General features: G+C 41.3%; 1 protein-coding gene across 4 annotated transcripts; it reads right to left on the bottom strand.

Annotated features, from left to right (window-relative positions):
* Positions 1 to 1,260: 1,260 nt before the first annotated feature.
* gpr146 (G protein-coupled receptor 146) lies at positions 1,261 to 12,491 on the bottom strand. Of its 4 annotated transcripts, none has more exons than XM_037978638.1 (2): positions 9,735 to 12,146; positions 1,261 to 5,629 (listed from the first exon to the last, which is right to left on the bottom strand). In XM_037978638.1, exon 2 carries the CDS (start codon positions 5,593 to 5,595, stop codon positions 4,594 to 4,596), a length of 1,002 nt encoding a protein of 333 aa, XP_037834566.1. In that variant the 5' UTR covers positions 5,596 to 5,629; positions 9,735 to 12,146; the 3' UTR covers positions 1,261 to 4,593. The 4 variants fall into 4 exon arrangements, with proteins under 4 accessions (XP_037834566.1, XP_037834564.1, XP_017284872.1 ...); XM_037978636.1 differs by lacking the exon at positions 9,735 to 12,146 and adding an exon at positions 9,464 to 9,684; XM_017429383.3 differs by lacking the exon at positions 9,735 to 12,146 and adding an exon at positions 12,220 to 12,491 and having other exon boundaries at positions 1,271 to 5,629.
* Between the last annotated feature and the right edge of the window lie 1,180 nt (positions 12,492 to 13,671).

The following is a 13,671-nucleotide window of genomic DNA, read 5'->3' as shown; positions in this document are numbered from 1 at the left end:
CTGTTGCCGTCTTTCTTCAGCCTTTTTTTTGTGTGTGTTTTTCACAAAGAATGGCAGCAGTCTTGGACTCTCACACCCACAGAAGAAAAAATAATTTCCAGAATGTGAAAAATATTTCTATTTTCAGTCGTCTGCGTGCTGCAGCTGAAGGGCCCTTTGATAAGCAGAGGCATTATCACTGTATGGCAGAGGATGGAGACAGTTTATACAACCTGCTCATTGCCTTGACCTGATCAGGGTTTAACAGATTCTAACCGGAAAAGTAACATTTTTAATCACCCAACGCAAAATGCCAAAGGGTGATAATGTCTAGGCTCATGTCTGTGTGTTTATTTGACTGTAAGTTGAAAAATATTTCATGAACCAGCGGAGGGACTTTAATGAAACTCTCAGGAAGTAATCATTTGGATGTACATCTATCACTGCTTAACTTTTGGAGTCAATCCTTTTCAAGGTGGCCACCACAGCCAAGCAACCTTATCGAACACAAAGATGACTGTAACTCAGCCAATTCTACAGATATAGAACTAAGATTTGGGGTGGTAGTAGCTGAGAGTCCTTCTCAACACAGACTCTGAGCACTACATATTGCACAACATGGATAATTTTCATGAAATGCTATGCCTTTAGCTGTAATACGTCAGATTTTTTATTGCATTATAAAAAAGACGAGTCAGATTCATGTTAGTTTATTGTTTAATCAGTCTTTGACTCAGCTAACAGTACTTACAGAATCTAAATATATCTCTCAGAAAATAATACTGTAATCTGATAAAGCATGGTATCTTTCTGTAAATCTTTCACATTCAACATATACATATTTTTTTTACACATATACATTATGCACACAGTCAAAAGAAGCACCGCCTTTGAAAGAGCATGTTGGAAAGAGCTGAGGTTCATCTGCTTACGCTTGAAGCACAAGAGCTTTGAGGGTGATTTCACACGTCAGAGGAGTGGGTGATTGGGATTTCCATTGTGAGATTGAGACACCCTTTTAAAATAATTTAAAAAAGCAGACTGAAGCGTTTGTGTTGGTTTAACTATGGTTTGTTTTATTTTCCTGGTTATGAGCGATGAGTCCAAGTGCTCACCGCTAATTAGTCCTTCTGCCAAACATTCAGAGGGTCCTGTTTCCAAAATCCGCTGAATGAGCTTTGTAATTGGTTTAAATAAACTAATCAAATCTTGCATTTTAAAAGGCCACTCAATAAATTTAAACAGAGTGTGCACATAGCAGCAACTCAAGGTCTTGCAGAATGTGGTTTTGAAACCATGACTTCCGTTTTATATATTAGCTAATTTTTACTTTTTTTTTTTTTTGCAGAATTGTTACTTTGATTGTTCATCTCTTTGTCCAGTTGGGAGCAAATTATGATCCACAATAAAAGTTTGAGCTCAGTATCTATTTATAAAGCATGTTGAGAACTGATAACTGCTGTCAAGGGTTGTCTGGAGCTGATTGGAAGTATCGGATCGGATCGGAGTACCAATCAAGGCGATTTTCATTGATATTTATCTGCATTGTTGGGATTCTCACCTACTGATTGGATAATCTAAGGTGTTACATCATGCCAGCCACACTGTAATATAACTACCATACAGCAGCCGTAGTGCAGGCCTGGAAATTAAAGGCTCACGAGCACCAATAGTGGTTTTCTCTGCTGTCGGGGGATAAAAGATTTGCTGCCCGGCCACAGACGGCCCAAATATTCTACATGGATATCAGAGATATTATAATAGTCACATATAATGATACAGAGTTAAACAAAACAGGACTGATTTATTAATCAGGTCAGATCTTAGCGAATAATTCAGTCATCCACATCAGTCATGTGACAAGGCGCTGATGTGAGATAAAAACATTGAAGTGTCGGGATAAATAAAAAATGAAGAGGCAGTTTTAACATAGAAAAAATGAAAGCCAGTGTGGAAAACCTTTGTGATGACGGTCAACACATTTTTTATTTTTGCCACAATAAAAAAAAGAGCGATTTTCTCGAGCGGCGGCACACAGGAAGTCATTATCTGTTAGCAGGATTAGCATCGTTGGAGCTAGCAGCACAGTGAGGTAACATCTTTTTAAAGCAACACCATCTGAAGCCTGGTTAGGAGCATTTTACTGACACGGAGCTAATATTCTGAGTGGAGAGGATCTTTCAATCAGACTGAAGCAGGAACTCTTCCCAACACTGTTTGTGGTTATAAGGAAACATGTCTGCATCCGATCCTTACTTTTAAAAGACTCTGATCGGTATCGGGACAGAGAGTCTTGGTTGAGACGTCCCTACTGCCATCTATTTGTGTTGTACAACAATAAAACACAAAAACATTTGGAACATTTGGAATTTAGGTTCTGATTAAATACTAATTCAGGTTATTTTGGTTGAACAAAGCTGCAACAAGTGCATCAAGGCTGAATATGTCCTCCATCGGATTATTACAAGCTTTAATTCAAACAGTTTACAATCTTTAACGTTTGTTATTGAACCGTAACATTCAGGACTTTTAAACAAATAATGACAGACTGTGTCAGAAAAAAGTGCAGGAATGTTACAGACCTGCTCATACTGTGGCTTCACATGTAAACAGGCAGCCTCCGTTAGGAATAATTCTGTCTGACAGCAGATGCCATGCTGGAGTTTTATGCTGCAAAAATGAAATGTCAGGAAGTGATTCATACTGTATCTGTAGGCACTAAATATTCTCAGCAGAGAAAATGTGTTAAAATAGTTGGAATATGAGCATGAGATTATGCTGGAGTCTTGATATTAAAAATCAAATAACCGTTAGTGCTTCTAGCGATCCGTTAATTTTTATAGTGAAAGAAAAAAACTCCTCAAAGAGGTCAGCGTTATTGTTTCCGACCTGACTATGTGTAGATGGAAATAAAACCATTTATGAAATTAGTCACAAAATATACAGAAGTTAAGAAATTTGATTTCCTTTAAAGCGAATGCCCCCACCTGGTGGGTGTTACCTGTTCACAGGGTGAGAAATAAAAATAAACTGGCCTTCTTGTTCAGAAAGCAAGTGACTAAATCAACGTGGTAATACAGCAAACATTGTGCAACAGTGTAGTTTTATAGCATTTTATAAGAGGGATTTTTGACTATAAAAATATCCAGCTCATTTATTTTATTGGGTGAAAAACAAAGACACAAAGCAGCTTTCAGGCATCTAAGCAGCATTCATTAAACTGGTGTTCGCTATGAGAGGTCTCCATATTTTCAAGAGGATTTTTGATTTACTGTGACCCAGAGAGGGTGAATATTTCCACTGGCCAAAACCTCTAACCCACCAACGTTTGCTCGAGAGAAACAGAGAATGTACATGATGTTCTGCATGCATAATAAGAACTGCGCCTCACTAATTCTGAAACTGGGCTCAGGTTAACGAGATGATCCCTAACGAGCTGATGCGAACCGCTCATGATTAACAGGTAATCTGATTTCAGCAGAGGTTACAGGAGGTACGTCGGTTATGTTTGAACCCTGAATACAAGCCTTATCCAAGCCTTTCTGTTAGTAAGGTGTGTTAAGGGTGTATATGGATATGAATGTCTTTATGCCTGAGTGAGAAAAAAGAAAGAGAAGCCATCTTCATGACAGTATCTTAGTTAAAGGGAAGGTCAGTGGTTGATGAGGGGCGGTCAGGGAAGTTGGACTAACTTTAAGCCATTCAGACTTTTAGGTGCCATCCACATGGGAATGCCGTCTGTCCGAAACGATCCTTTTATTAGCTTCTAGAAATGTTTTCATTCACACGGAATCACAGAAATCCACCAAAACGTTGAAGTAACTAAGCCAGCCCAACATTAAGCAGGATGTGGGTCTTTGACAGTTTTCGAAAAGTTACGTTTTGACTGTTTACACAAAAATGCAAACAAAAAAAAGCTTTTGCATAACCACAAACTGCTGTTCCCGTGTGGACGGGGCCTTACTTGTGTGGCAGTACAAGTGAGATTCACCCGCAGAGCCATGTGTTGTCATGACTCATTTCTATATTATGTTTATTAGCTTTGGCCGCCATAATTAATGCTTTATTTAGAATTAAACCAGCTTGGCTTCGGTTCAGCTAATGTTTGTAGCTTATTGAATCTGCTTGTGTGTTAGAGGAAAGCTTCCTGCTGTATCTCTATGAAGATTTTACAATAAATCACAGTATCTTGACACTGAATGGTGAAATGTAGGCAATCGTGCATTTGTTAAATTCGCAAACTGAGCCCACATCTACGACATTACTAGAGTGCTTGGAGAACAATTTTGTAATGCTATTTTCTGTGTTGTAATTGGATGATTGTACCAACCTTAACACCTTTAAACCAGAAACCCAAGTGTCTTTGTGGTGAGCTTTACTTAAAGATAAAAAAGCAGCACTTTGTGTCTTTTTTTGTTTTGTTTTGTCCTGTCACCGTGGAAAAGGGAGAGATCAGATCGAGTTCTGGAAAGGGACAGGAAATTCCACAGTCAGCAGCGTCGCTCCTCACACAATCCAGAGGCGTGAGGAAGCCCAGTCGGATACTGGCTCTGTGCGGGCGGGCGGGGTGGCTGGGAGGGGGAGTAAGTGCTGGCGGCTGGGCCCAGGACAAGTTCACGTTACCACTTGCTGCACTGTGGAGCGTTCGTGAGGGCAGGACTGGTCCCTGCAGTGCAGCCTCCTGAGGAGCCGCTGAAGCTTGCCGGAGAAGTTTTTGTTCATCTGTCTGTACATGAGCGGCATCGCAAAGCTGCTGGAGAAAGCCAACAGTTTCGATATACATTTCATAAAGTTATAGGTAGGGAAGTAATGTGCATTGGTAATGTACCCTGGTGCACCAGCTATGGTGTGCACCAACAGGGTCATGTAATATGGGGTCCACAGGACAAACTGCACGCAGACTGAGGCCAGCAGCAGCCTGTGTATAGACGGATCCAAGCGAGCTGAATCCTGATCCAGAGGTGTGGACTCCTTTCTGATGCGTAAAATCAGCACAAACGCATAAAGCACAGCAATGGCCGGAACAACGTAGCCAATGAACATCATGATGGCGTCCGCTGCCTCTTTGTTCTGCATTTTGGAGCACTCCACCATCTTCGTGGAGATGTGGTTGCACACATAGAAAAGCAGCGAAGAGAAGCTGGTCAGCACGGCACCGCCCCAAATGAACCCGCACACGTGTTTGGTGTTGTATACGCTGGACATGTATGTGCGGGGGAGGGCCCGCTCTATGTAGTAGTCCAGACTGAGCAGCGTGGTGGAGTACATGATGACCAGAGAGGAGATGTTGAAGAGGATGAGCAGGGTGATGTGGATCTCGTCGTTGTACTCCCACGCATACCAGCGCGTGAACGCGGAGCCAAGGAGCTCCACCGGTGCCACCAGGTTGAGAACAAGGCCCGCGATGGCCATGTTAACGAAGTAGACATCGGGCATGGTCATGGACACCTTGTTGGACAGGTTCACCACGACCAGCAGCACATTGTAGCACAGCCCCAGAGGGAAACACACCAGGAGGTAGATGAGCGAGAGGACCGATAAGATGAGGCCAAAGTCCTGGCAGAGCTGGATGTCCACGCTGGTGTCCGTCTCATTGGAAAGCATGCAGATCCACATCGCTGGGCTCGGACAAGTACTGCCAACAGATCCGCTGCAACACAGAAACAGGGATTAGACTGAGAAAGTCACGAGAATTCAAATAAAGAAGAATTTCGACAATAATAAATGTAAATGTTATCACCTACTGCCAAAGTCAAAGGTGACAGTGTATTTCCTTGTGTGTGTGTGTGCATGTTCATTTTTCTGTAGCGTTAGCAAAATATCTCATGAACCAACGGATGGATTCTTTTAAGAGGAAATCAATGGATGTAACTGAATAACGTTTGGAGTCAGCCTCATTCAAAATGGCCATCATAGCTAATCAAAACTAACCAACATGAAAAAGTCTATTAATCATTGGATTTTATAAATATTGATCTATAATTTGGTGTGGTAGTACCTGACAGTCATCTCTAACACATACTCTAAGCCCTATCTGATCACATCTTACTGCATGAGATTGCACATAATGTTGTTTATAAAATTGAAACTATAACTTTGTTCTGTTATCTGGCTGACTGAATATAAACGTCTCACAAGCCTCCAAACCTCAGGATTTTTCCACACTGGTCTGAGCAAATGAAGCTCTGTTTCTGCATGTGTTTGACACCTGGGCAACTCTTTTTTTCCTGCTCCCGTATCTCTTTCTCTTGCCTTCACAGTCAGGGCGCCGCTGCTTGCACGGAGCTGGCCTCTCGCTTTTCAAGCAGTCAAAAAAGCAAGATAAAGTAGAACACTTCGGAAGCACATTTTGTGCTCCTGCTCCGAGTTGAGCATACTCATTATCTGTTCAGGTTACTCCCAAGCTGACCGGGCTGGGAATGTGGCAACGAGTAGATTTATTAGGAGTGAAATGTGATGCAGGCTGCGTTGAAGGGTGAGTGAGGAACAAGTTGTCGGTTCAGGAAAAGATAAGAAAAAGTAATGTGCAAGTCAGCAGCAGCCTGATGGATGAAGCAATTATTCAAAAGGCTCTTTAAAATGCTCCTCTGCATACGCTCAGGTAATTTTAAATAAATTATTCAACAAGGTTTGATTAAGGAAAAGAAAAATGACTGCAGGGGAACACTGATAAGATGTTTGTTCTGATCTAACTTCACCTCAGAGACCCATCACCTGCCACCTTTTAAACTAAGATAAACTTTAGCTGAGAAATGACAGCATTAAAGCCGTTTTGGTCAAAAATTGAAAATAACATTATGTACAATCAGATGCAATATCTCACAAGATGTGTTAGCGCCAGGAGCATGTGTTGTAAATGACTGTTAGGTACAGACACAGCAAAATTAGCTCAATAGCTGTAAAATTCATTGTGTTGACAAAGGTCAATTAGCTGCGGCTGCCATCTTGAATTAGGGAGACTCCAAAGGTTAATTAGTTGTAGATGTCAACCCAACGATTACTTTGTGAGAGTTTCGTCGAAATCCATTGGTTCATGAGACAGTTTGCTAACAAACAAACCAGATTAACTGTAACAACAATGTGTTGAGCTCAGAGTACGCGTTGAAGACAACGACCATCAACTTCCACGTTGAATTTCAGCTCAATGTTTTTAGTGTTTTGGCTGTGGTCATCTCAAACTGAGGTGAGTCCAAATGTTACTCAGCCGTAGATGTGAACCTAATGGTTGTTTTCTGCATGTTTCATTAAAATCTGTACAGTGGTTCATGAGATGTTTTCCAAGTGTTGTTAGTTTGGTACAGACTAACTGACGCACACAGACAGGCAAGACATTAACGATCCGCCTTCGGGCGGGTGGTGGGATGGGGTGGGGGGGACAATAAAAATAATCTGTAAAGGATTTTCTGGAAAACTTGTCTTGGAACAAAGAGCAGGGAGGGGAGTTTTGTTTTCAGGAGGATGAGTAACGATGCCAGTAAAAGGGAAACATTCTTCCGTTCACTTACGTAACACCACTACAGAGGAAACGTTTTGGCCTTCAGTCTCAGACACACAAGCTCCCTCCCTGTAATGTGACTACAGAGGAGGCTGGAGCTTAGAGTTTAGCAGCGGTGGGGCAAAAGGAGCAAAGTGTAGAGTTAAGATTTACAAAAAGGAAGAAAAAACAAAACAAAAAAAAAAACAAACACAGAAGCACTCCTGTAAATGTTTTGCTTACACCAGCAGCGAGGTGACTCACGGACTAAAACAGATTTCTGGTGGTTTACTGATGCATGATAAATTATCTGCAAATATTTGTTACTATTAACCTTTTCGAGAACAGTTTATTACTTGAAGGGAAAATGCCTGGAGGGGAAGTTGATGATTATTACAGAGAACTCGCTGCACTGCGGCAGGCTGTCCCTATTCATTAGCACCTGCTGTATACAGACATTTACTCCCCCTTTCATTAGCGCACTGCCTCTCATGGTCGCTTCAAACTGCTGCTGGATGGCTTTTTTTTTTAAAAAAAGTCAACATTGTTTCAAGTCCTACAGGAACCTCTTGGTTGTGACTGCATTACCTTATCCTGGAATGATGAGTCAAAAGATATAGTTCCTGTTTCCGATGCATATGTGTTTAAACAGCACCTATAAAAAACGCCTCGTTATCTCACAGAGTGGACTAAAAGTACAAAATGTACAATCTGACCATGAGATGTGCTGCCTTTATCTTCTGGGAGAAACATTAGGCAGGTTTCCATTCCGTAATAAGCATGATAGGAAAACACATTTTGAGCTGGACCAATAAAGAATATATAGACATCTACAAAACAATAAAATAGTTGCTGTGCTAAAGAGAGTTTAAAAATTTAAGATTTTTTCCTTTTTGACTTGGGCTGTGTTTCCAGTCATTTTCTGACCTGTGTATGATGGTTTACAGTGCTTCAAACAATAAAAAGTAAATAAATAAAGAGAAAAGCAGACAAACTGGATTATCTTTGGTAGTTTTTTATAGTTTCAAAAGTAGCTTTCTTTTCTAAAAACTGGTCAGGCACATAGTCGTGGGAATGTGTTTTACATTGAGGATGCTGTGAGAACCTGGAAAGGTGTTCTACCCAAACGAAGGATTTCCACCAATCAGGAACTTATTTCCCCCATTAATAAGTTGTTATCATAAAAATACAATTTGACTATAAACTTACACAACCCTAGAGGATGTGTGCTTTTTTAAATTTTAATTTTTTTGTACTCATTTATTAACGTTTTTATTTCTTTATTTTTCACGTTATGTCTTGTCATCCACCAGGGGGTGGTGTAGCACCCTCAGCACCCCCAGTTCCCATGGCCTTGATCAAGTACTAGACTGAAAATGAGGAAAAAAGCAGCCAATGGCCCCAAAAATATACAAATAGAAATCAAGAAACTCTGGCTCTTTGGAGGGAAACAAAAAAAGGTGACTTAGGATGTTTGCGCAGCACTTTGGATCTTCAGAATCTCCACTTCTCCAGAGTCTGTGGGAGTTTCAGAGAGTGGGACTTGTTTTTACACACATACACACGGTGTGAGAAGGTTTAATTGTACAATAAGACCTGTTGTTTCAATAACTCTAACAAAGTAGGATCTATTCTGCCTTTTGAACATTTTACTGCACAAACTTAAGCACACAAAGAGAAATTATCGTGAAGTGTAGAATGACTTGAAGCTTAAAAAAACATTACTCAGCACTGACTTTTCTCAGATTCATGAAAGGACTGAGTGCTTTTTTAACTTTTGGATATATTTTATGCCTTGATGAAAAAGAAAACGGGGTGGTTATCCTGTCTGAAAAGGTCCAGTTTGCTCTGATTGGTCAGTTCCAGTGACCTGTTCAGGTACCACCGACTGAAGATCAACTATGTTGATATTCAAACGTCTGTCCAGGTAGTTATTTCTGTTAGCGCTCTGCAGATTAGCAAAGTTTTCCAGGACTTTATGAACTATAAAATACACTTGTAGATTCTTACCAAGCTACTTTTTGTAACTGATAGTCTCTGGTGTGGAGCCAAGCAAAGCAGATCCAATAAAACGTTAACATGCCGTCTGATTTACTGGCGGGTTTAAAGAAACCTGGCAAGACTAAAGCAGAAGGTAAAAAACAGAAGATACAAAACCAACAAAACAACAACCAGTTGAGATAACATTACATAAAAAATGATGTGTGTTGAAAATAAATGCAGCATTTTCTAAAATCTGTTAGACATGTATAGATGAGGACTGAGCCAGAAATGGTCAAACCTTCAAGCTGCAGCTGAGAAGTTTCTCTCAGACATGACTTTGACTGCGGTGGTAAACTTGGACAAGCCTTGTGTGAACTTTCTGAACGACTCCACGTCAAAATTGGTTAAGTTAAATATTCCCAGAGGGGGAGGCCCTGCTTCAGCATGCTCCAGCCCCACCGAACCCGATCTCTGAAACAGCGACGCTTGCGTGCTCGGCGTCTCGGCGCTTGCAGGGCAGATCTCTCAGGCTGATTGGGAGCCGAGTGGCACACTCAGCCCGCACTGCTGGTGTATCGGAACAGGAACTTACAGGCCTTTTCTCAGAAAGAACCAGATGATGTCACATGACTTCCTACTCACTTATGCAAAAGTGTAATTAGAGAAATACCAGAGAAAAAAAACGAGCTGAATGAGTCACTTTCTCACTAACGGTGATGCAGCAATGTCAACGGTTAAAGACAGCTCATGTCTAATTCGACTTCTTGCAAACTACTGATGTTGTTGCAAGCTGTTTGCCCAAGGAGCAATAATGTTTTTGCTTGTGTGTGTGTGCATGCATGTGTTTGTGTGTCTGTCTGTTAGCGAAACGTCTCACAAACCACTGGATGGAATTTGATGAAACTTTTAGAAATGATTCACTGAGTGTACCTCTACATCTGATTCACTTCAGGAGGGAATTCAATATGGCCACCACAGCTAGCAGACATTAGCCCACACAAAATGACTATAACTCAGTCAATTTTACAGATAATGAGCTAAAGTTTTTATGTATTAGTAGCAGAGAGTCATTCACAACACATCCTGTGAGTGTGACATCTTGTGATATTGAATGAAATCGTTAAACTCCGCTATGAAAGGCAGAGGGTGATATGCATTTCTTCAAGGATTGCTAGAACTTCTAAATTACTAGTGTTGTTATTTGGTTAATCCATAAAAAAAGATATTAACAACAACATAAATGGAACAGTGTTGTGTGGGGAAGAACAAACTATTCCACACCAACATTGCTGAACAATGGCAGATTGTTGTTGGAAAAACAATGTTTCACGTTCTAATGGGTCGTGGTCAAAAACGGGTCCTGATCGGCCTCCCAGGATTCTTTCTGCTAACAAGTTCGACTGTGACATGCATCAACAAAATCAAGAGTTCAATGGTCAGCACAAAGCAGGCTTACTGCCTCTTAGCTAGGCCCCGAGTGCGCCCACGTCCCCTGTGGTCACAAGGAGAGGGCCGGTGAAAACAAGTGCAATGCACCACTCATGAGAAGCATCGTTTCCACATTTATGCTCTCCAGGCAAAATGAAACGAAGCAGTGCCGCCACGTTTTTCAGCACTGCAGTTCGTTTACCAAGCAGAGTCTGAACATCAGCGTTTGGTGCGTGCCTTCATACAAAACGGTGTCAGTAAGTTGTGATCAAAACCTCTGACATTTGTAATCAAAACAAAAAAGTGTTTAAAGGTAAAGTCATGAAGACCAGACAGAAACAAAGTCATACAGTAAGAAACAGTATTTTCTGCTCATATTGATGGTTCATCTGTTCTGAAATTAAAAATTTGTAAGCAAAATTTGTGATCAGATGCCAACTACCACGTGCGTTTGTTTACCTACAAAAAACAGCCGAAGTGAATGAAAACTGGTCAAACGGTAAACGTACAAGTCTACCAGAAGTTTTGTTTCTTTATGGCACTCCACCGCCCTGCTTAATCCACGATATTCATTCTTGGCAGTCGTCTTACTCATTTTCTTCTCTTTTCTGACGCCTGAAGCAGCAGATTCACTCTTATATTCCCACTTATTCTCTGAGATTCAACGCTAGTCTGATTCAGCCATATTTGCCAGCCCGATGTAGGCCAGCCAAGTGCTTTGTTTACATTGAGTGAGTACCTGCATTTCATTTCATTTCATTAGAAAACTACTTAAATAAACTCTTTCAAACAGCACCAGGCTAACCTTTTTATGTTTGATTTTTATACTTGGCAATGAGTATGTTTAATGAAGTTTTAGATTTAGTTGTAATTTTGTGAAGCTGCACATCATTTTGACACCACATTAGTGTCAAGTTCAATTGGAGGACGCGATTTAAACCGGATACATTCTTTATATGGAGGAGAAATTAACATAAAAAGCTAATTATTGTACTTGAATACACCCTAAAGGTTTTGAATGCACTTAAGAAAGCTGATCCCGTGAGAAACATCTCCAGGTGCTGTTCTTTGAAATGTAAAACAGGGTTAAACCCTGAACAAACAAACAAACAAAAAACAAACTAGTTTTATGTAAAACTTCTGACTACGCAAATGATAGGAGCAGATGAGGACTACACCTTTCATTCTACCATTTCTGCTACCAGCGGTGCCATAAATAAAGCCACTTTCCCTCGCATGTGATCATCCCCCTCTGCGGGGCAAACGCACTTTTTCCTCACTTTCGGGAGAAATAATAACGGAACAAGCTGCCCTATCAGCACAGGAAGACGGCAAAAAAGGAGTCCACAACTCACCACGAACGTACAGGTTTGGATCGGTGACAAACCTACGGAGGCATCGGATCTGGATGCAGCATTTCCACTGGCATTTCTCACTCGACTCAGTTGGAGACAAAAAAAAAAAACAAAAAAACACTCCCTCCGGTTCTCCGCGAGACCCCTAAGACGTCAAAACAAGCTACTCGGCGAACGAGAGTGTTTTACTGGGTTTCCGTGAAGTCGCAGCTTCTACCTATCAACTTTTCGTGGGAGGCTCGGTGTGTGAAAAAGGGGGGGGCGACAGTTACAGACTTTACTACGCGGGGCTGGAGCCGCTGAGACCTGCAGTCAGTGTGTACACACGTGACCCTCCCCCCACTCTCCGCTCTGCGCTGCCGCTGAGGGCGGAGCCTAAGTCCCCCGCTCTGATTGGACGGGGTGTGGGGAGGCGGGGCCTAAGGGACTCCACAGTGAAAACGTAAATTTGAAACACATCTTTCAGGGTGGACGGCACACAATAAACAAAGAAGAACAGTGTCTGAAAATTCATCTGAACACAATGTCTGGTGAGCCATTCATACATACTGCAAGTATCAGAGTTATACTGACAGATAGATAGATAGATAGATAGATAGATAGATAGATAGATAGATAGATAGATAGATAGATAGATAGATAGATAGATAGATAGATAGATAGATAGATAGATAGATAGATAGATAGATAGATAGATAGATAAAATCATAAAATCCAGAAGCATCATGACATTACTGAAGTCAGTAACTAATCCAAAGTAATCAATTGAATGTTCATTTTTTTATTTTGTCTTCATGCTTTACAATTGCCATAATAGACTGCAGATGAGAGGTGTTATACAGCCTTATGGAAAGGGACACAAATGAGCTCTTAAGTCTCTCTGGTGAGCACGGTAATGTCAGCAGTCTGTCTCTGAACACACTTATCGGTCTGATGATGTTGCAGTGCACATTATGCTTGGTGTTGTTCAGTACCAGCAGCTTCTGCAGGGCTATCTATCTTCAGCTTCTACCAGCAGCTTCTGCAGGGCCCTCCTATCAGACCCTACTGAATCCAGCTCCATGAGCACCACAGAACCAGTCCGTCTCACAATCCTGCCCAGTCTTGTTACGTCTCTTCTTCTTCCTCCCCAGCACACCACACCATAGAAGAGGACACTGGCCACCACAGACTGATATTTATAGGTCCTGACCACCTTCACATCAACCTTCTTGGACACAAACTGTAGGTGAGGCTTGTTCTTTCAGGAGCCCACCACCACCTCTCTGATCTGAGCTGAAGATGGTCTAACCATATATATATATCACATTAAAGGGACAATGAAATAAATATAGAGACACCAAAAACATCAACTCAATGGGCCTCATACTTTGCTTTAAAAGACCCAGCATTCTCAGCAGTTTGTATATTAAGTAAACTATTCCACATATTTGGAGTGGCCACTTCAAAAGC

Source organism: Kryptolebias marmoratus, linkage group LG12 (genome assembly GCF_001649575.2).
Source record: "Kryptolebias marmoratus isolate JLee-2015 linkage group LG12, ASM164957v2, whole genome shotgun sequence".
In the NCBI taxonomy this organism is placed as follows: domain Eukaryota; kingdom Metazoa; phylum Chordata; class Actinopteri; order Cyprinodontiformes; family Rivulidae; genus Kryptolebias; species Kryptolebias marmoratus.
Note: the sequence above shows the minus strand (reverse complement) of the source record. Positions and strands in the feature narration are given on the sequence as shown.